Here is a 23,206-nt window from a genome sequence, read left to right as displayed (position 1 = left end):
TTTATTTCCAAGGCAAAACCTAATTAGTTGGAATTCATAGAATCCTCCTGTTGATCAGATCTGCAGCTCCACCAGCACAGCAAATTTTGGAAGCACCTGCAGAGTGCTTAGAATCAAAGAAGTTCACAAATGTCTCATATTTCCTTCTAAATAGTGCCAGTAGTATTGAAAGCTGTCAAAAATCAAAGGAATTGGTTTCTAGGGCTTGTTTCCATGTTTCAGTGAAAGCAGAGATCCTTTTCTCTCTTTTTTTTTTTCTTTTTCTTTAGTAAAATACAAATATTTTCAAACAAAAACAGAATGGCAAAGGATTTAATCAATCTTCATCTGATTTGTGCAAAGATTATGCAATCTTCAAATAACAAAGACAGTCAGACTGATAGCCACAAGATCAATGGATATTTTAATCTGTGAAAGGAAATAATATCTGCTGTCATGAAATCACAGGCAATCTCTACTGAATGAGTAAATGATCAGTATAGATGGAAGAAGATGCAATTTCAATCCCCTTAAATGTTCTCTCTACACCCATTTTTACAAAGGTATTTTAATAAAATGCAAAGGTCGACAAGTAAATATGTACAGAAGCTTAATCTGCAAATTATAGAATATAGAAACCTTCTGATCTGAGAAGTATGCAACATTATTGGAAAAGTGCTGTGCAGGAATTGTTCAGAGCTAGGAATCAGAAACTGGGAAAACTCACTTGACAAGCTACTTCACTAGGGTCAGATTCTCAGCTGGTATAAATCAATGGAAATATTTCCGTTTATGCCATCTGAGGATCTGTCCTCAACTTCTAAATCTATACAGATAACCTGGGACCTCTGAATTTAAAAACATGATCCTCTACCGCTTGAGCTAAAAGACCCAAGTCTGTTAGGGCAGTGTTTCTCAACGACCAGTCTGTGGACCAGCGCCAGTCCCTAAGATCTCCCAGTTTAGGAAGGCGGAAAGCAGATACCTGGTATCAAAACGGTTGAGAAACACTGTATTAGGGTATGTATGCATGCCAATCAAAGGTGTGATTTGCAGATCAGGTAGGCACAACTGTGCTAGCTTTAAGGTAGACCCAGCATGCTAAAAATAGCAGTGAAGACATGGCTGAGCGGGCTTCGGCATGGGCCACACAAGCCTGCCTGATCCGCGGGGTACACACTCGTGTTGCGAAGCTGCATTGAAGCCTGTGCAGTCCTATCTTTGCATCTCTTTCTAGTCATGCTCGCTAGATTAAAGCTGCAGTCACACCTTCACTTACAGTGTAGACATACTCTCAATTCATAGCCAGTAGGAGGTTCGTAAACCTGTCTGTGGCCCAGCCATGATGAGGGGCCAGAGTGCCACGCTGGGTATCTTCATGTTACATGTACACATGGCTATGGAGGAGAGAGTATCAAAACTTGGAAGTGCAAGGAGAAAGAATAAAAGTTGCTTGCTGTTCTTTCTTTACTCTGGCTCTGGTGTTGTTTTGAAAGGCTCCTGATCCAACACTGCGTGAGTAGTGGGGGAGGGGCCCCTAAAGCTATGCAAATCTTTTTGGATTTTTGCAGCCAAAAACATTTCCACAAAATGTCACAGAAGTGCAAATGTCAGCGAGTCACTTGTTCCCTGCCTGTCCTACTTTGAGAAAGAAGGTGGTGGTGGTGGTGGGGGGGGGGGGGGGGGGGGTAATATCTTTTACTGGATCAACTGCTGTTTGTGAGAGAGACACAGAAGCTACACAGACCCCTTCTTCAAATTGACTTTGCTTATTTGTAGGTCTCTAAATCTCCTATGGTGTCTTTCTAGTTGGGGACTAAGACTTGGTCTACACTTACCCGGCGATTCGGCGGCAGTACTTCTGTACTTCTGTTTTGCGCGGTGTCTTCACTGCACTGCGCCGATGGGAACTGCGTTCTCATCGACGGAGCGCTACGCCACATGAGGAGGTGGTTTTAGTATGTCGACTTCCTGATCGATTAAGCGGGTCTACATTGACCGCTCAGTCAATCCAGATAAGTCGATCTGACGACGGTGACTTTGCCGCCATCAGTGTAACATACCCTTAGATGGGAGTGATAGATTTGTAAAGCATTGAATTAGCCTCTAGGATGTTTACATGGAAACATTGGTTTAAATAAAGTTGATTGAGATTGCCAGCAGGACCAGATGAACTGGTAGTTCTCCTGCACAGCACTACAACTCAGTTCCACTCAGACTACTGGCTGGAAAGATGTCTAGGAAGATCAGGCTAAAGTTGTGCAAAAGAATTTGTGCATGCTTGCAAATCTGACAAAACTTCTTATTTTTGTCCGTTTTCCCAAAAGTGGAAAATATGATAGTAAGTCGTAATAGTTGTGATAACCAAGAGCACAGCATAGTATGAATTGACTATTAGTCAATCTAAAGCCACTTCTGAGTTTTGCAAGTGTAACACAGGCTTCCTAAACCAGAACCCCATCTTCTGTTTCACTACATGTACTTTTATGTAACAGCCATAGATAATTAAACAAACCAATTTTTTCTTTGCAAAAATATATGTATGTTGAGCTGTGCTAAGACTGTACACGGGGTGAAACCCTGGCTCCATTGACGTCAAAGGCAGCTTTGCCATTGATTTTAACAGAGACAAGATTTCACCCCAAGTTTCAACCCAAGCTACTGTGTTATGGACAAGGTAAGAAACTTAAATCATTTTTTAAATGGAAATACATATCCTGTTTGAATGGCTTAAAAACTATGTTATTTAAAATAAACTGTATAGTTTACTCTACCACATTACTAGTTTTTGATGGCACATGGTAGAACCACCGGTACAGGGGTGACATGGCATAATTTCATACTTGTCTCGTATCACAATACCCTAAGCATTATTTCCATTTCATTTAATATCTATGGCTATGCTTTTATTTCACTGCATACGACACACAATTAATTTCTGTTGCATTACATATTACATTATATCTCAAAGCCCCCAGTCTTGCAAGCCTTTACACATGGAGATGGATCCTCAGCTGCTGTCAACAGAACTAACGCTGAAGTCAACAGAACTAAGTCAATTTACACTGATGATCTGCCCATGCTTACCTTTAAGCAGGAGAGAGTCCCATTGAGTTCAGTTGGATTATTCATGTGTTTTAAACCTGTGAGATAGTGTTTGCCGGCTCAGGGTCTATATGCTTTTGCCTGAAATGAGATCAATCTAGAAAAGATTTCTTAAAATATTTTTGACAAAGGACTCTTCTACTTGTTTTCCACTTTGAAAGGCAAGTATTTCCTGACTTTATTGGATGGTCAGTCATGCTAAAGGGTCCAAATGTACAATAATGACTATATTTACAGGAAAAAGAATTCAAACCTCTTAGCTAATATAAGGGTAAACCGGCAATCCAAGTTCTGTATTCATTTTTAATGCAATACAGATTTTTCTTTAAATCACTTGACACTGAGCTATTTTCCATTAACATTAATAGGTTTGAAATTGTTAGTCTTTGATCTGTTTTGCAGATGCAGAAGTGCGTCATGGTGCTCAGACTTTTAAATTAGTGATGCACAGTAATCATAAAATGGTTGATAAGATGTGACATTTTAATCATGCTTTACAGATCCTGCTGAAAACAGTCAGAAGTTGTCAGCATTTTGTGTCTTGCATACTTTTAAGTTGTATGTCTTATTTCTAACAGTGATTGCTGTAATTATTATTTGTATTGTGTTGGAAGAAATAATGTTATGCTTGGTGAACAAAAGCCATTTTTCATTTAAGATGCCTATAATACAGTATCTTTAAAATCTGTCCGCCATAAAAACCAAGTAGCTGTATTAATGATTATTGTGTGTAAATTCTGATGCAGAAGATTCTGTGTTTCTGGATAACGAGAAAGAAAGGGAAGAGTATGTTCTGAATGACCTTGGTGTTGTTTTCCATGGAGACATCAACAATATGAAATCCAGAAGCTGGAATTATGGTCAGGTGAGCCATTTAGAATTTATCTGGCTGGCCCCAGTAATACTGCAAGATAGTTTAATTGATACTAGACTGTGGTTGAGATTGTAGGCTCTTGAGTGCATTATCACTCTCTTTCTGAGAAACACAGTGGGCATAATTTTAATATTGCATGAAATGGGTATATACCTAATCCAGACATGTAATTTCATAATATCTAATATTTAAAGGGTTTGTTTTAGGGGCATATTTCAGATATTGAGAGGCTGTCCATTGAGAATTAAAGTCATCAGCTGACATTTCTGAAATGCACCAGTATTTCTTCTGCTGCATTATTGCTTTTCCAGGATCAAGCCAATTGGCTCAAGAAAAAAGGGAGATGGTGATTTTAAGCATTTATTTAAAAAAAAAGAAATGTAAACAGCCCTCAAATGTTGTGCAATACAATTCCAGGCATAGTTTGTTCCTTTTTCTCTTCTTCTCTTTAGTTCTAGCAGCTCAGTAGAAATAAGTATCCTCTTCTCACATGTTATCCTGACACAGGCGTTGAGGGTTCCTAGAACTTTTTCAGTTATAAGATTTGTTATCTTTAAAAAAAAAAAAATCTGGATTATGGAACTTTCCTAACATAAACACTGGTTTCCCTGTGAGAAGTTGCATGGGATGATTTTCCTCCTCTAACCCCCCTCCCCCCGCCAACACCTCTTTGTTCACGGACATGTTGCTTGTTCGTGTTGACATGTATCTGTATCATACGCTTTCATTTTTTTCATTTAAACCTGGAGGCCCCAACTTTTTCCACTGCTTTGTACCATTTGTTGTCCTTTCCGTTTGTGTAAAGTGAGTGATACACAGGTGGAACTTGGGTGAAAGTGAGTGGAGAATCCTGATTTTGATCATTTAAGTTATGCAGATGTAATAAACTACTGTCCAGCAATGGAAAATCAGGCCTGAAAACTACATGGATGGGTTCCGAATTTTCAACCAAATGAAGTGCACATTTCTGAACTTCCACAATTGACTCTCGTATAGGTATCACCCAATATTCAGTCACTTTGAAAAACGTTACTTTCTAAATGTGTGGTTTAATTTAGGAATCATGGATGTTAGGAGTGAAGAACACTGGTGGAAGTGAATTAAAGTGCAGGCAGGCACCATGCACAAATAGGACTATTGGGGGGAGGAGGAGGAGCTAGGCCATAGTTGCTGTATTGGTGGTTTATTTTTTGTTTTTTATATGGAGTATAGTGCTATTTTATATCCTATAAGCAGAGAGGACCCATACCAATTGTGGGGGGGCAGAGTGAGTGCAGTAGAGTCAGCAGATGTTACTGAGCATGCTCAGTCTCTTTGAGTCAGTCAGCTACTGCTCTTCCCGCCCCCCTCACCCAGTGGCGGAGGCATCATTACTGTGGGTAACTGGACTTTTAGTATCCAGTCAGCACTGCTGAGAGGATACTCCCAGGTCCTCTTTTTAAGTGGACTTTCTTGTCAAAATCTGGACAGCTGGCAACCCCAGCCACTGGGTGGTGGCAGGAAAAGCTGACTGACAAGGATTAATAGAGAGAATCAGACACTGAAAATAAAAGGGTGTGGGGAAACAATTGTACTCTTCAGCATGGCTGTGTGACTTTTCCCCTTTATTGAGTAAATTGCTAGTCACTGAGAAAAACCCAATCCAAACAGAATTCAGGGAAAATCAAGATTTGGAAGAGACCTGGGCAGAAAGGGGTGCTCTGCCCAGAAAACTAAGGAGTTCAAATTAACAGTGATTTTTCATGCTTTTTGCAATAAAATTATGTTCAGGTCCTTAAATTTGTCTACATACAAAGTTGCACCAGCTTAATTTAAGACATGATTTTAAAAAAATATTGAGTTAGTTAAACTTGCATAAAAGGCTTATGGACACTTATCTTGGTTTAAACCAGCTTTTATTTCAGTTTCACATATGTCAATTAGAAACAGGTATAACTTAACATGAAATTAGAGAGTCCACACCAGGGTTTGTCCCAGTTTAATTAAACTGATTTAACTAAGCCAGTGTGTGTGTAGACAAGATCTCTGTGTCTGTGTAGTCCTCCCCAGCCTTGCTGTCCAAACAGCAGTAGAATTCCATGCAGCGGTTTCTCCAAACAGCTCTGCCAAAACACTTCAGTCTTGAATCCAGCTTTTAATAATTTTTGTCCTTGGCTGTCTCAAGCAAAGAGTGACTGCTTTATGCTGTGTGGACTAAATTCAGTGCTATTCTCTGGATCCTTGGCACTTCTATGACAATGCAAAAGCAGCCATTGACTTCTTAATTTTGGATATCTTCAGATTCTGTGATTTGCTTCACCATCTCTCGGTAGACAGCAGTTGAATGCAAGAGATGACGACATGGCATTGAGTTTGATGTAGTTTTTGCAAAATAACTGGCATGGAAGGTGGAGCAGTATATGTACAAGTTTAGTCTGGTTTATGGTTGCCTTGTGCTGCTCCAGTGATGCAAAGGCACCAGAGTATACTGGTGGCCATCTATTTCTTCTCTTGTCCTTTTAACCCAGTTATTTCAAACACACTTACTATTGTTGTTTGCAGTATTATAGCCACATTGGTCCCAGGATAATAGACAAGGTGAGTGAGGTAATATCTTTTACTGGACCAACTTCTATTCTATTCTATTCTATTCTATTCTATTCTATTCTATAGAAGTTGGTCCGATAAAAGATACCACTTCACCTACCTTGTCTCTCTAAACACGTACTAGGTCAATTCATAGATTTTTAAGGCAAAAGGCATGATGATAGCAATTCCTATGTCCCTCCGCTCCCAATCCCTGCCCCCTTCTCCCGGGCTCTCTCTCTGCGTATGCCAGTGAAATTGAGATCTGCAGCCAGGAACAGTTAAATGAATGCCTAATACACTGTAGATGGCAAGGGTTTAATTCAGAATATACTTTAGTGCACCAGGTCTTTGACTAAATGCGAAGGAAACATATTTTTTTTACATTGGTGAAAGTGACATGTCATTGGTTCAAGCCAGGAACAGAGTGAGTTGTAGCAGTCAGAGCTGGTGCCAGCAGATTTAAGCCAGAGGATTTACATCCTCTGTTGTAAGGTTGCTGTTTAGAAAGGGGTGTCTTTACAGATCTATCCTTGGCCCAGGATTATTTTCAATATACACCAGTGAGATTATTCCATTGATTTCCAGTGCAAACACTCAATATTGTGTGGATGATGTGACTCCAGCTTTAGCTCCTTGGGTAGGGAAATGTTGACCTCCACTGAATTCGTTTTGCACTCTAAGATTGTAACTGATTATTTAATAATGAGTTTCTGTTAAATTCCAGAGAAACCAAGTGAGTGCAATTGTGGTTAATAGAACCAAGGAGTTGAACGATGATAAATGTACACTGACTTTACTGGTTGGTATTGTGTTAGAGAGTGCAACAGTATATCAGTACCCCGATCAATTCAGTGTTTCTATTTTAGATCAATTAGAAAACAAAACTTTTATAGCATATTTGTTTCTTTAAGAAATGGACGCGTACTGGGTATGTGCATCCTATTGTTTGTATGGAATTAAATGAGTGAAGAAGTTTTGTAGTTTGTACCTTTTTATGTATGTCACAGCCTGCAAAAGAAATATCACTTTGTTGAATACGTTTTCAGTGAATGTAGACGATGATCATTTTATTAATGTGCATTCCTCTGTCCCCTATTCTCTTCTGGGGGACAGTGGTATTTTCTGAAGCCATCCAATTTCTCCTAAGCAAATTGAACTACATCAAAGGGCAAGTTATTTGATAATGGATTCTGGTCTGTTTAGGCACCTCTGCCCCCTATTCTTTCCTGTGCTTGTTGTTACTGGATTTCAGAAGTTGGAGTCTTTAGACTATGTTTTTAAAGAAGACTGCATTAGGTCATTTGTCATTTTCTTAGTCCAAACTGCATAGGCCAGAACTAATTAATATAATGTACCTGATAGTTAGTTAATTTTAAGCACAAGTGCAAACATATTACTTTTTAAAGTCCAGAGACTTTGCCCTAACTTTGGTAAAGCATTCTTCGTTCAGCTTTGGGCACTGCAGTAGCTATGTCAGAAAGGTCCTTTATAATCAACAGGTCTAGGATCTGTGAAGGACACAGCGTTCTCATTGAATGATCAGCATTCTTCTTGTTGTTATTATAACTTCCTATTATGTTCTCGATAGCCACTTAAAATGTTGTGTACTGTAAAAATGACTGTGTTGCCATAACCTTTAGGTGCCTAGATCAGAACTGACTGGAGAGCAAGACTACATTTTCTCAACTAGAACACTTCTTGCTAAATGTGCATAATTAGTAAACAAGAATAACTGTATTTCTAAACACTGAACTAAAACATGACCTTGATCAATGTATTTTAGGGCAAAGAATATTAGCTTCTTATTTGCTTTCCGGAATAAGAACTGAAGCAGCCTCTTTTTTTTTTTCTTTTCTTTTTTCTTTTTGCTTTTATTTAGTTTGAAGAGGGCATTCTGGACGCTTGCCTACACCTAATGGATAGAGCAAAACTAGATCTCTCTGGGCGGGGGAACCCAGTCAAAATCAGTCGCATTGGATCTGCAGTGGTATGCAATAATGATAAAGATCTGGAATGTATTGGAAATGACTTGGTTTTATGTATTTATTTTTTTTATTTCTATTTTGAAGCTGATTTTGATTAACCACTTTGCATGGTTGGAATCTCACTTTCCTGTCCCACTGCCCTATTAGGCTAAAGGTCAGATTGGATTAATTCTATCCATGTGCATGCTGAGTTCTAGAGATTACCACAAATAACATCTCACTCCAGGAGGGAAGATACTTTAGTGTTCGCCAGTTATCTTTGTCCGAAACTAGGACCACACCGATAGAAGTGTCACTTTCAGACATGGCACTTCCTGGTGTGATGGCACTCCATGTGGCACCACTTCAGTATCTAGCAGGTCAAATCATTGATGAAGCCAATCTTCCCATAGCAGGTAAGACAACATGGTGGTTAGAGCTCAGAACTGGGACTCAGGAGGTCTGGCTGTTAGTTCTGATTTGGACATGGATTTGATGTATTTGGCCTTTTCAAAGCCGCTTCGCTGTGCCTCAGTTTCTTCATCTACAACGTGCGGATAATAATAATAATTTGTTATAACTAGGTTAATCAAGGACAGATCAGGGGTGCCAGCAGTGCGAGGTGAGAATCATGACCCTGGAGCTCCTTCACCATTCAGAAGACCTGAGCCTGTATGTGGAGGAGCACACACTCCCTCCTGATACAGGATGTAATAGCCCCTGTTATGGCAGGCATGTCCAAGGCTTCTCAAGGGTCCTTGCTTGTGCAGGTCAACTTCGCAGCCATCCCTCTTTTTCATTTTTACCCCCAGCCATTTTCCCCATAGCTGCATCATAACAGCCACAGCATAGCCTTTTGGTGACTGGTTACAGCACAAAATCTTTCTTGTTTGCATGTGTGCTAGATGCATGGTATTAGATTCAGCTTTAAAAATAACAGTGGATCTGTTTCTCCTCTCACACACCCACCAGTATAAGACAGGAGTAATTCTACTGAAGTCACTGAATTTACACTGGTGTATAAGTGATAGAAGAATCAAGCCCAATATTTCTCAGTAGGGTTCAGGGTTACTTATTAGTCTATAAATCAGTGGTTCTCAACCTATTTACCACTGTGGGCCACATATGCAGTTTTGTGTTATGCGGGCCACTCCACACAATATATATACTACCTGTACCCCTACCAAAAACAATGGTTTAGTATTTGTTATATGACAGCAATACGATTCCAGTCAATCTAGGACCTTTCATTTCAACTTTTGCAAATGTCTACCAAGAGCATTTTAAATTAGCAAAATAAGTCAAAACATCAACTGTTAAAGTTAATTCATTTACTGTAAGGGTGGCATGGCGTGGTGTGTTGCCACCCTCACTTCTGCGCTGCTGCTGAGCGCCCAGAGAATGCAGCTGTGGAGCCTGCCTGCAAAGATGGGGAACACTGTCCAGTGCAGGGTGCTCTCCCAGCCAGGTGCTGTCCCCCCAGGCAGCCAGCAACCCAGCCAGGGATTGTCGCCCCAGCATCGAGACCCCCCCCCCAACACTGCGGAGAGAGCGTGCCCTGTCCAGGGCAGACCAGTCCCCAGGGACTGCTCCCGCTGGCATCCAGTCCCCCACCCAGTGACTGCCCCCCATGCACCTAGTCTCCCACCTAGGTACTGCACCCTAGCATCAACTGCCCCCAGCACTCCCAAGGACTGTCCCCCAGAGCTCAACCCCCCTATCCAGGGACAGTGCCCCAATATCTACCCCTCACATCCAGGGATTGCCCCCAGCCACCAGTCCTCCCACCTAGGGTCTGTGTCCCCCCCCCCCGAGCACCGGCTGCACGTCACTTCCTGTGGCCTCCTGTAGCCCTAGCACCTTGCAGCCCCTCCCCTTGCCTGCTGGTCTCCTATCTCTGCTGCACATAGCTCAGCCACGCAGCCCACCTGCTGCTGCAGTCTTAGTGCTGGGGAGCCTGTTTCAGCCAGGGTCACTGGACCTGCGATCCTGGGACGGGGGGGCTGACACCACTGGGCTCAATCCTGCATTACCCTAATTTTGCAACACACCCCCGCCAGCTCTGCAACTGGGGCAGGTTCTCTGAGGATGTCACATGGGCTGCAGCTGTGTACTGATTGGGCAGCAAGCAGGCCATGGGTTGAGAACCCCTGGTCTATATTTACTTCCCAGGGAACATGTTTATGAATAGAAAACCATTGAAAACTGCCAATGTTCATATGTTGCATTTTGACTTGACTTCACTTTTCTTTTTTTTCTTTTTTCTTCCTTTCTGGCAAAGAATCATGTGTCCTCGACTTGATTACTTCCTCTCCCTCCACCCCTTTGGAGGATAGTACATCCCCAGGTCCTGCTTCGAATGTGACACTTCCATGGAGTCTTTAACCACCACTAGAAAATATGCTTTATATAAATGAATATTCCATGACAAACAAATGACAGCTTAGGATGTCTGTGTCAAAACATTTCCATCAAATTAATTATTTGGTGACACGACTGAAACTTGCAGTCATTTGGTCAAATGACCATTGGACTTGAGCATTTGACCAACAGTGGGATTTTTTGAAAGTGCCTAAACAGATTAGGGACCTAATTCCTTTTGATTTCAATGGCACCTAAATTCCTTTGATAAACTGGCCCCAAGTGACTAAAAGATCTAGATATTTGGCCAAATGCTTAAAGTAGAAAACTAGAAACCAGGAATTCTGAGTTTTAGTCCCAGCTCAGACACTGATTTATTGTGTTACCTTGGGTAAGTCAATTAGCCTTTCTGTTCTTCTGAAGATGATAAAGCATTTTGAAATTCTTAGATACTAAGAAAAGCCCCTCATCTGACGAAGCAACATAATGTGGGAGAGGGTTACAGCATTTTTATACACTGTATAACACCCCTCTCTCCCCCCCCCCCCCCCCCCCCCCCCCCCCCCCCCCCCCCCCCCGTATTTGTACAAAACTTGTATAGAAGAGACTGTATAACTTTTGAAAACGTTTTTATACCATTCTATATCTTCTAAATTATTTTATCAATTGCCCTATGCCAAAATGTTCTCCTACCAAAATGCAGTGATTTCCTTCTTCATAAAGAATAGGAAATGTTTTGGAAATACTTATAAGATATCATAAATTACAAGAGAAAGAGACTGTTTTGATCTGCTAGACTGACCTTCTGCACAACACTGACTCAGTGAATTAATTCTGAGGACTTCCATGCATTAATTCCTGTTTGAACTCAAGCAGATCTTTTAGAAAACCATGCAATCTTAGTGTAAACATTTCCAGTGATGGAGAATCCTCCATAGCCATTGGTAAATTGTTCCAGTGGTTAATTACCCTCACTGCTAAAAATGTACACCTTGTTTCCAATCTGAATTTGTCTAGCTGCAACTTCCAACCACTGGATCTAGCTGTACCCAGGTCAAAGTTTTGACATACTTAATGTATAGGGAGATTTACAGAATTCTTTTTTTCGTTAGATCAATGGTAAAGATGATGAGGGAGTGGTTGCTGGCTGTTGGGACAATATTTATGCTAATGGAGTAGCACCGTCAGTCTGGACTGGAAGTGTTGACATCCTCTTGGAATATCATAGTTCTAGTATGCCTGTGCGCTATGGTCAGTGCTGGGTCTTTGCTGGAGTCTTCAATACATGTAAGTATAAAAAATCATGTGATATTTTTATCTAGTGCAGATAGTTTTTCAATCTAATCTACTTTTTGGCTTTACAATATTCAAGAATAAATAGTTGGGGTTGTTTCCATGATATGGCCAAAACAAACATACTTTGAATATGCTTGTATGCTTTCAACTTTTGCTTCTCTTCTACAAGAATCTTTAGCAATCTAAAGTTTGCCTTTTACATCTAAAACGATCAATAAAATATGTATTTAGTGATGTGTGGGCAATGAGAGCATGACGGAGAATGGGACAGGTGGAGACTTTGCAAATGGAATAGTTGTTTTCCTCTGGAAATCTGAGACTGAAATCATGAACAGGTGATCTGTGATCTCAGTCTAAAACCACTGTGGGCAACCGACCACATCACAAAGCCATTGCGCTGTATGGGACAACTGACAGTCTCTCTTTGCTCCAGGAAGCCCAATAACTGGAATAGCAAGGATTCTTCTTGGCAAGACTAAGGTGCATTGGCACAGCACCTGTAATATTCTGTCATTGGCAGTATCAACACGTCCTTGGAGTTTGTGAGCCAGCACTGTGGAGGGAAATGCTGGCTTGGTGTATCATGTTTCTGGTGCACCAAGAAGTTAAGCTAAACACTCTTATTCAGACCAGCGTTTCAGTGTTGCATCAAAAGCAGAGAGGTTCTATGGTTCATATCCCAGTGAGGGAAAGCAATGCTTGTATGGTCATATATTTCACTGTCAAGTGAAACTGTAGGAGCATCATACCAAATAATCACTAGACACCAGTGTCAAACTGTTAGCCATTGGAGGCCAAGAAAGACATATGCACTGTGAGACATGTGAATACACTGGTCATGCCCAGGACCAAAGTTCTTTCCATAACTGGGTCCAAGAGGATTATGCCACTGTAGAGGGATCCTCTATAGGCTCAAAGCCAGCATAGCAGCTCCTATATCAACCTCCCTGCTACTAGTGTAAGGGGCTTGGCTGGAGTAAAGGGTATGGCTTTGGTTTCTCTAAACCCCGCTGATCCCCTACTTCTCTATTGGCCTACTGTGATGACTGCCAGCCTGGTGACCAGAGTAGTACACAGTCAGCCCAGGATCAGGGAATCAAAAAGGACGTCTTTGCAACCTCTCATCCTGAGCTGCAGCCATAAACTCACTGGCCATAACCAAAGGTCTGGGCCTCCGTATTTAAATTGGTAAGAAGAAATGAGATAAAAAAAATAAACCAATGAAATCTTCTCATCTCCCTTCCTCCTCCCCCCACATCCCTCTTTCTCTTCAGTGTTGTACCCATGACCTCTACAGACCTATCACATCTCCTATTGGCAGACCTGGAAGTTGCGTGATTAATGCACTGTGCGATTAGCTTACGTTTATGCCTTACTATCTATTTCTGTTCCATACCTTTCTGAATCTAATAAGACAAGAAAAAACATGGACCAAATCCTTACCTGGTGTAAATCAGTGTAATTCTATTGACTTTGGGAGCTATGCCAATTTACATCAACTAGGACTTGGCCCTTCCAAAAGTGCCTGCTGCTGCGCAGTCTAAGAATATTTGGATTTCTGGAGTGGATTGGTTCCTGGTTGGGAGGAAAAATAGAGCCAATATACTGTGATCATCATCAATTCCACATGGAATTTCATTTATCAGCTGTTTGCAAATAGTGATAATCTTGAACAAAGATAGTAAAAGCAACAGCAGATCTTCAGAGACCATTCCACTTGAGAGCTCTGGCTAATTGCTGGAGGAAGGCCTCAAAGTTTTTTGAAAATATTTGTTTCCTTTGATTTTTGCAGTAGAAATTCAGGTCCTGCCCAGAATGGAAGACCGAATGGCCTTGTCAACAGTCAGCTGTTTCTAAAAAATTTTCACCATTGACTGCCCCTAAAATAGCTCCAAAAGTAGTAGCAATGGTGGGATTTCTAGTATACACAAGGATGTGTGGTATAGCCAAGCACTAAATTCGACACTACCACTGACTCCTTAAATGAAAGTAAAAATTCTGTTTTATAAAGTACAGCAGCCAGAGAGCTAGACCTGCAATCCTGTAGTTCTGTTGCTGTGGAATGGTTAAGACAAGAGAGAGACGTCAGAAATCTCCATTTCAGAATGTTGAGAAGTGTGTGCGCGTGCGTGAGGCTTTAGTTTAGGTGTGCATCTCTTCATCTGAAACACGGACACTGTAACAAATACCACACTTATATCAGGGCTAGCAGGGCTCCAGTACAACCCTATCTTCAACATGCTACAAGTGTTGCAATCATGGCACAGCTAGTACCACCAGCCATTTTAAATTTCGATATCCATTGGATGATGCATTTTCTCCTACTCACATGCCAACTCTCCTGCCTCCCTCCCGCAGTACACCTAAAACCTCCTCCATTGCAGACATACTATTATGCACAATGAGCCAAATTTTGCATGCTGAAGCACAGGTGCGCAGCTCCCATTGGCACTGTTTCATTTCTGCAGTCCTCTAGCTATACCCTATTTATAAAGCTGAAGTAATGCAGTGGAGACTCAAAGTCGCCTGTATTCAGTAGGAGACACGTGCATCTGAGGGCAGAATCTGGCTAAGTAGGCCTACTAACACAGCAAGTGCAATTAGAGATCTAGCATGCATGGTTGTTATGAAGCCGGATGAGAAACAACCAAAATTGACGACTAGCAAGTTAAAAGACTATGCAATGGCATATCTAGCAAATGGCTGCATACATGAAAAGAGGCCACTGCCAATGAGCACCAAGAAGAACACAGTGAATGGGGGACAGGCTAATTCAGCTAAAATGATTGTTTTGAGTTTTGAATTATTTGAAGCCTGTAACATTTTATGACTGCAACTGCAAGGTTCCCATACTGGCTCAAGATAGGCATCTGTTTTAAAAAGTGAAAACATTCTGAAGAAAAGGAAGCTAAGTCATTGATCTTGAAATAGTCAGATGAATGATTTTCGATGAGGCCCCATGGCTTTCATGTGCTGGAAGCCTGGGAGGGCATTTTAATTAAATTTAATCCATAGATACATATGGCACTCAGGTAATTGTCATCAAACAATTTGAAACAAGTGTGTGGTGTTGCTCTTTATTGAAAGTCACAGTAGCGACTTTAGCCTACATAGTACCATATAAGGCTGTCCAAAATTTTCCTTTGAAACTGTTTTGTGACAGAAAAATGGATTTTAAATCCCCCTCGCCTCCTGGCAAAAAAGTGTCTGCTCTCTGTGGAAACTTTTGACTTTTCACCAAAAAATGGAAGAACAAAAAAGCTCTTGTGTGAAAACTGAAATTTTCAATTCAGAAATACTGCTGCAGAGTCTCATAGAAGTTGTAGTTCAGATACCCCATGCTTCTCTCTGGACTCCCTATCTTATACTACACCATGGCCATGGGACTCCCATGATTCACCATAGCACCTGAGCAAGACCCTTAACCTGATTACATCTTAGCTTTCCCATCCATAAACATAGGGGCAACAATTACTTGCTTCATTGAGATATTCTGGGATTTAAGGCATTTTTTTAATTCACTCTGAGATCTAAAGGTGATTACAGAAGTTCAAAGTATTATTACTCAGCGATTGGTACAAAATATGTAATGTGCTTTGTTTAAACTCTCTGATCCTGACACTTGTAAATAATTCAGTTTTCTTTCCCAGTATCAATTAATTTCTGTTCTATTCTTTGGCTTCTTTAGGTTCCGCCTGAGGGCAAATGGAACATTTCAACTAAACTAAAAACCAAGAAACCTTCTATCAGTTGCCCTTCTAATAAAGTCTTCCATTCACTTCAAAACTTATCACTGCTGAAAAGTCCAAAATTCACCCTCTGTTGTGTCTTGGTTTTTTGGGAAGCCCGACTGTTACTTTTTCCTCGTGTGCAGACTGGGGGCGTGTCTGGGATGTGGTGGTGGTGGTGTTTTTCTGTCGAAAAATATTGAAAGAATAAAGGCCCAGGCAATCTTTCTATCCTTCCACTCTTCTGCCACCTGCAGTGTGCCTATAATCTCCTCCAAACTATCTACCCATCCTATTTACTCATCCTCTTGCCCACGTATCATTGTATTGCCTCATATCATCATTTTCTTTTCCTTTCTCTTTCAGTTTTGAGGTGCATAGGCATACCTGGAAGAATTGTTACCAATTATTCCTCTGCCCATGATAACAATGCCAATTTACAACTGGATGTCTTTGTGGATGAAGACGGGAAAGTGGACTCCAAACTCACAAAAGACTCAATCTGGTGAGTTTTTCCAGCAAATGTCTTAATTAAGTCATTTCTGTGCACATAAAACATGACAAATGATCAAGGTTTAGTTTTGTCTCTTTATGCCTTAAAGAATACTGCTAGATTATAGAAAGACATTGTTGCAAACTGCGGAATAAAAGCTAGTAAATAGATAAGCCAATGAATGTGAACTGCTCAACATGGAAAAAGGCAAGGTATACGTTCAAGAAGTAACATTCAATATACCACACATATAAACAACTCGTAAGAGAGGGTGAACACTTACGTGGCAACATTTGCTGAATTTTAGAAAACCTAACAAAGGGCCTGATCTTGCTATGTGTTGGGTACCTCCAATTTTGCTGGTATTTGGTGGATTTTATAGTTTGAATTGAAGGCCTGATCCAATGTCCATTGAAGTCAATGGGAAATTTTCTGTTGCTTTAGATAGTTTCCTATTTGCATGTTTTATTTAAATTTGGTACCTGCATCTAGAGTTCCCAATGGGCACACTTTACACACTAAAATAAATCAAATGTACTTTTAAAAGGTACAGGAAAGGTCTCTTTAATATTTTGACTAGCTTTATAAAAATAAGAAACAATATCTGATCGCTGTATTGTTTGACTGAAAACCTTATTAGTTTTGCTGAAGACAATTCTGCTGTTTTCTCCCTCAAACTTTCCTATTCTCCTGTCTGGATGACGAACAGCAACATGTATTGATTAAGTGCTACATTCAGCAGAAATGATCTGTGGGCTACCATGCCACAAAAATCTCTCTTTCTGTGACTTAATGAATCTGCCTTCTATACACATTCCTACATTCAGTAGATTCTTGTCCTGCCCACTGTTAATATTCCTGATTTGGGTGAATGATTTCTTCACCTCATCAGTATAATAATAAATAATAATAATAATTCATCAAGATGTTTCATTAACAATCCAAAATCTGGATTCTTTATAACATAAAAACTGAAATAAATCCACTGTACTGAGGACAAAAAGACCGAGATTGTGTCCCTGATGTCATCTCCATGAGCTCCATTGGCAGCGTGGAAGGATCCAGGCTTTGGAATCTGTGTAAGCATTACATGTCAATTTCCAAGGAAAAATTCTCTTTTGTGGTAGAATAAGTCAGTGCATCTGATAGAACCACCCATGTGCCATCCTATATGAATTGCGCAGAAAATGAACAATTCTGTATCTAGAGAGAGAGGGTGGGTGAGAGAATATCTGGGACTGGCATGGCCATAACAAAACTACATAGTTCTGTGTCTGTAATTTACCTATTTTGAAGCCTATAATTCTGGGTCTCAGGGTTCCAGAATTCAAATTTAGTATTTGCTCTAATGATCAGGAGGCAATAGAACGTTTCTTTAGGTATGATTCTCCCCTAACTTACACTGTTATAAACTGAGAGTAACTCCATTGAAGATACACTGGTGTATAACTGATATGAGAGGAGAATCAGACCCTGGGTGCATAGCCATGTATTATTGCAGTATGTTAGACACTCTACTAACAGCTTCACCAAGCTCTCTTTACCTTAAGTGCTCTATGTCATATTTGTCTTAACCAATTGTGAATTTTTCCTTTCCTGTCCTCACCTTTTCATTTCCCTACCATTTTTCAATACTTTTCACTTCATTCAATAATCATTCCATTTTTCCTTTGAAGCTAAGGAGAGATTATCAGCGGGTGTAAATGGAGAAAGCTCCTTTGAAGTCAAGGGATCTGTGCCAATTCATGTGAGCTGAAGAACTGGCCCACAGTGATTTACACCTCACATTCTATATACCACTTTCTTTGTCTTGATTACTTTGGGAACTTCCTTGTTCATCCCTTTCTCCTCATAATGTATTTATTGCTACATGGTGCACATAATCCCTTGGGCATACGTTAATTTATTTTACAGCACTTTCCATTTCTCCTCTGTGTCCTTTCTCTTCATTACCTTGTACCACTCTATGGTAGCTCTAACTCAGACTTTAAATGGTTTGTGTCTTATCCTTGATGTTATTTCAGTGTAGCTGTTTTGGGTTTTTTTAAAAGAGGACCCGTTCAAAGTATTTATAACAATTTTTAACATAATTTTCTTGACTTTCTGTTTTTATTTATTTATAATCCCTAGGAAACTGGAAGTTAGGATCTTTCTTTATGAACGTCTATATCAGTTAACTGTTTTATTCCTTGAGCTGTAAAAGATGGATCTGTGTTCCTATTTCAACACCCCCTCCACCCCAGATTTCAGGGATGTTTGGATCCAGGATTTTTTTTCAGACCCATCCTTAGGTGTGGGGCTGCTCCCAAGTGCCTGGCATCTGATATGCATTTACTTATTTTTAGGAAAAAAGCATTTTTTTCCCAGGTTGAAAACGTGTATAAAGAATTACATAGACTTTGCAAAAAGTTATTTTTAAAAACTTGGTCTATGTGGGGCCATCATTACTGACTGCTTCCCCTTACTTTACTTTTCTTTTAAATTATAGCTAGACATGTAAGGCATATACCTTGAATGGGATCCCACTATCATGCCTTGATCCTAGTATGAGCTCCAGTCAGGCACAGCCCTATTAAAGTCAGTGGGGTTCCCTGTGGGTCCAGGGACTTCATCCATGCCAAGCTCACTTTAAGACAAAGGCCTCAGTAGAGAGCCCTTCTGATGTGTTGAACTCCTTTCTTCCATGCTCCGCCCTCTACTTCATTCCAAAACCAAATTTTTTGTGCTGTGGGAGACAGGTCTTCAGTGCCGTACTCAGTCCTAATGTCCTCTCTTATCCAATATGGCTAATCATATGAGCCCTGTAAAGTAATCTTCTTAAATTGTCTGCCAGGCATAAAACCCACCTGGTCATCTTTTATTAATGTTTCTATCACTTTGTTTAGTCTATTTGTAATTATCTTTGTAAATATTTTATGATCACTACATTGATCTGTACAGTAATTCCCGCATTCCCTAATGTCTCTGGCTGGTTTAGGTATGAGAGCTACAACTTCAGTTTAAAAAATTCTATATAAATATAGATAGGGCCAGATCCTCAGTTGATTAGTAATGGGCACAGCTCCATTGAAGTCAATAGAACGGTGCCCACTTGCACCAGCCAGGCATCTGGCCCAGTATGTTTTGTAGCTGGATGGACATTTAGGCTACATTTTAGGGGTGGAAGACTCCCCCAAAAGCTAGGCCAGCACAAGTGAATATCTATCTATCCATCCTCACCCAGTGTCTTCATACTTACTTATCATTTGTATTGCAGTAGCATATATAAGTCTCAATCCCATTGTGCCAGGCAATATACAAACCAAAATCAAAAAGGCAGTCCCTGCCACAAAGAGCTTACCTTCAAGATATTATAGTTCAGTGTCTACTCACCAAATCAGATTAGTTTCCTTCATGGCCCCTTCCCTGCTGTTTTTTACATTCTGTCCTTTTGTCACACTCAAGCCAATAACATTTGAGTTTGATTCAAAGTTGGATTTTAAGTGCTTCAAGGCAGAGGTTGTCTCTTCTCACATGTCGTCATAATAACTTTCAAAAACTCACCTACCAGATCGTGGTTCACCAAAGGCTCTGTAAGAATGATTCACTACGCAGCATTCAGCAGTATCAAAAATTCTAGTAGTGTGCGTCACTTTTCTTGAATAATTCTTTTTCTGGAGTCCTGCTTCATTAGTTCTTCTAACTGACAAGTTTTTCCCTGATCCAAGCTTTTATTTCCGCTTTGAAATGTCTTGTTAGACAAGCCTCAGATCCCACTGATTCCTCTCCATTTCTGCTTTTTCACCTATTATTAATGAAATAGTTGGAGTTTAACAATCCATTCTGGCTGCAATTTTATTGCTAATATGGCATGCATTAGGGATGTATCAGTGGCTACACAGATGCAATTTTATTCATATCTGCTGGAAGGATACATATAATTTGCAAAGAAAATTGTAACTTTCCCTGCCCCCTTTTTTGGCAATAACGGAATTCAAATACTTGACTGACTCTTGAAGCTGTGGCGAAAAACTTGTCTTGGGTTTTTTTCCTCCTTGTTTGTGCTTTCCCTTGAGCACAGTAACATTTCAGAAAGTTACAAGCGTCATCTTACTCATTAGGTCTGTTCATCTTTGAAAGGTTCTGGACTGATTGTAATACCCGCTGGTATTTTTTAAGCATCCAGCCAAGTGAGGGCATTTCAAGCCTCAGTGCTTAGATTAACCACTTAAATGCCTTTGAACATAAAGCATGTGGCTCATGGAACAGTACTTGGCCTGCGGAGATATGCTGTTTGTCTACGGGGATATGACCTCTCACTTGGCAGCTGTACCACCTGAGGATGTGAACTAATTAGAAACTAAGAGAGCTGGGCCTAGTTTTTGCTTACATGTGAAACCTCCAAGGAAAACTTAGCAGCATGGCATTGGTGATTCAGTTGGGGTCTCTCTACCTTCTGGAATATTAACAAGGGAGAGTTGGAAAATTCTAACAAAGTAAATTGCGTTTTGCACATATTTTTAAAGCTAGTCCTAATGCAAATACTCTTCTTTAAAAAGTTTAGTCTTTGGTCTGAGGCATTCAGAAATGACCTACAAGGAGTTAGGGAAATATTTGTATTATATCCAGTGCAGAGTCAATTAATAAACCTGCCCTTGCAACTTTACAGAGAAACCAGACAAGCTTGAGTGTTTTTTAACTATCAAAATGAACATAGTTGTGCATATTGCCAGTTGTATAGTTGGTCCTGAAAACTCCATTTATGACGTACCAAATCATCAGCCTGGCTAGGTCTGCTTTGTATCATTCAAGAGGCACAAAGCAGTATTAAAACCAGCTTAAATGGGCTGTACGGGATTTCTCTTGGATAGAGGAATTCACTGATATAGAATTGATCGGCATCCTTCTCACAGCCCCTATTCTGGGGGAAATGGCTGACAAAAAAAGGCTGTGTCAGGAGCACCCTTGTGCACCAACAATCCCCAGTTGCCAGAATCTCCTTGTAGGGGCCTTTGCATTTAGTGCAGTTTAGAGTATCTTTGAGGCTCCTCCAATTGGCTTCTTGGAAGTAGACTGGTGCTGGGGAGCTTGAGAATCAGGGAATTGCAAAGAAGGCTTACTCCTAGCTTTCTGACATTCCCCATCAGGCTTCACCAGGCACCAAATTGTGGGGCCTGAGGATCTGGCTTGATCTGTCCTCTGCAATGTGTAAACTGCTCCAGGAAATTCTTACGGGATTTTCACTGCAGCAGGGAGACATTAAGACCCTGGCTCGTTTTGATATTTATTTTTGTGCTTCAGAGTTAAATATTTTTGTCTATTCTCCTGTAAAAGGAACTATCACTGCTGGAACGAGGCCTGGATGACCAGACCTGATCTTCCCATTGGTTTTGGAGGATGGCAAGTCGTCGATAGTACTCCTCAAGAAAACAGTGATGGTAACCCTGCTGCAGTCTTTGTAATCACTCTTCATTGAATTCTCTTCCTTTTTTATTACAAATGCCACTTAATGATGTGGCAGACCAGTGTGGAACAAGTCCTGTGGCAACATTTGGTTCAAAATATGCACTTCTGGCCTGTGTGTAGGGTATTTCCAAGCCACTTTGAATTCTAGACTAGACTAGAACTGATGTGGTTCCACTACATAAGACTGGGAAGTGCAGTATTCAGAGAATCTGCACAATTGGGTCATGTATGGGAAGGGTGAGGTGACCAGTAGATCCATCTTCAAACAAATCCACCAGTTTGCCCTCCTACAGGACTGTACAGGCTATTTTAGCCCTTAGACTAAGGTAGATGGCTGTGAAGCAGACTCAGAGGTGGATTCCTCATTCTCACCCAATAGATACAAAATTAATAATTAAACTCAGCAGGCATAGGATTTGGCCAAAGGAAAACAAGACACTCTGTGCTATAATTCAGCCATTCTTGTTGGGTTAGGCTGCATGTACTTTATATAGTATTATGTGGTAAAGGCCCACATTTATATTCTGCAATACCAAAAAGTTTTGATGCAACCCATGTATAACCTTGACTTCTGTTCTGGTAGGGGATGCTGTTTATTGTTTCCTATTGAAAACATGTTCAAAGCAGAATTTCTGTGCATACTCATAGGTAGGATCGGAATTTTATAGTGGAAATCACTTTGAAAAATCACAGGTGAGACGTGGACAATTTTGATGAAATCACAAACTTTTATTTAATCATATTTCTAAAGTGCCCTCACCATAGTCGTTAGGTGTTGGTTATACATTTTGATACTGATTATTATTTTTTTAATGCTGTGATTTATTTATATCCCCCTACAGTAAAGGAACGGCCCTCTCCCTTCAACCTCAGAAAGTGGCATAAGCAGAGCCCAATTATGGCTTCCAGGTTGGGGAGAGACTGTTTTTTCTACAGCATGGCTGCCCAAAAGTCAAAGAGTTCAAGGGGAAAAAATGGAGAAGTCATGGGATTCCTGACTTCCATGAGCCCCGTGAGCAGCTTGCAACCCAACTTACAGCACAGTGCAGTGAGACAGGGACATGGGGACAGTGCCTGATCCAAAGCACACTGAAGTCAGCAAAAGAATTTCCATTGCCGTCACTGGAGTTTGGACCCAGCCCCAGGAATGTTTAATGTATTTGTGATAACAGAGATACCCCGTGGAAGAGTGAGAGGGGATGTGACTGTTTTAAACCAAGTATTTTGGGTGTATATAACTTATGCCATAATGCTAATTTGCCTCCATAAACCATGTGTGGCTGCATTCTCTAGATGGTAGAAAAAAATGAAAATCCACTATTTTTGTGACATTTCTTAATTTCCTCCTCACTCCGTTCAAACATATTCTTAAGACAGCTGCAGTCAGATGTTT

General features: G+C 40.5%; 1 protein-coding gene across 1 annotated transcript in view; it reads left to right on the top strand.

The window, feature by feature from the left end:
• F13A1 (coagulation factor XIII A chain) overlaps positions 1–23,206 on the top strand; it is a 77,649-nt gene that overhangs the window by 36,138 nt on the left and 18,305 nt on the right. Inside the window, exons 5-9 of the mRNA XM_067562628.1 lie at positions 3,831–3,949; positions 8,406–8,513; positions 11,964–12,138; positions 16,242–16,380; positions 21,682–21,785. Coding sequence (XP_067418729.1) covers positions 3,831–3,949; positions 8,406–8,513; positions 11,964–12,138; positions 16,242–16,380; positions 21,682–21,785 — 645 coding nt within the window. The remainder of the gene's footprint in view (positions 1–3,830; positions 3,950–8,405; positions 8,514–11,963; positions 12,139–16,241; positions 16,381–21,681; positions 21,786–23,206) is intronic.

Source organism: Emydura macquarii, unplaced genomic scaffold, assembly GCF_026122565.2.
Source record: "Emydura macquarii macquarii isolate MOO-44397 ecotype Brisbane River unplaced genomic scaffold, CSIRO-AGI_Emac_v2 contig_2452, whole genome shotgun sequence".
Lineage (NCBI taxonomy): Eukaryota > Metazoa > Chordata > Testudines > Chelidae > Emydura > Emydura macquarii.
This window is presented reverse-complemented; position numbering and strand designations above follow the sequence as displayed.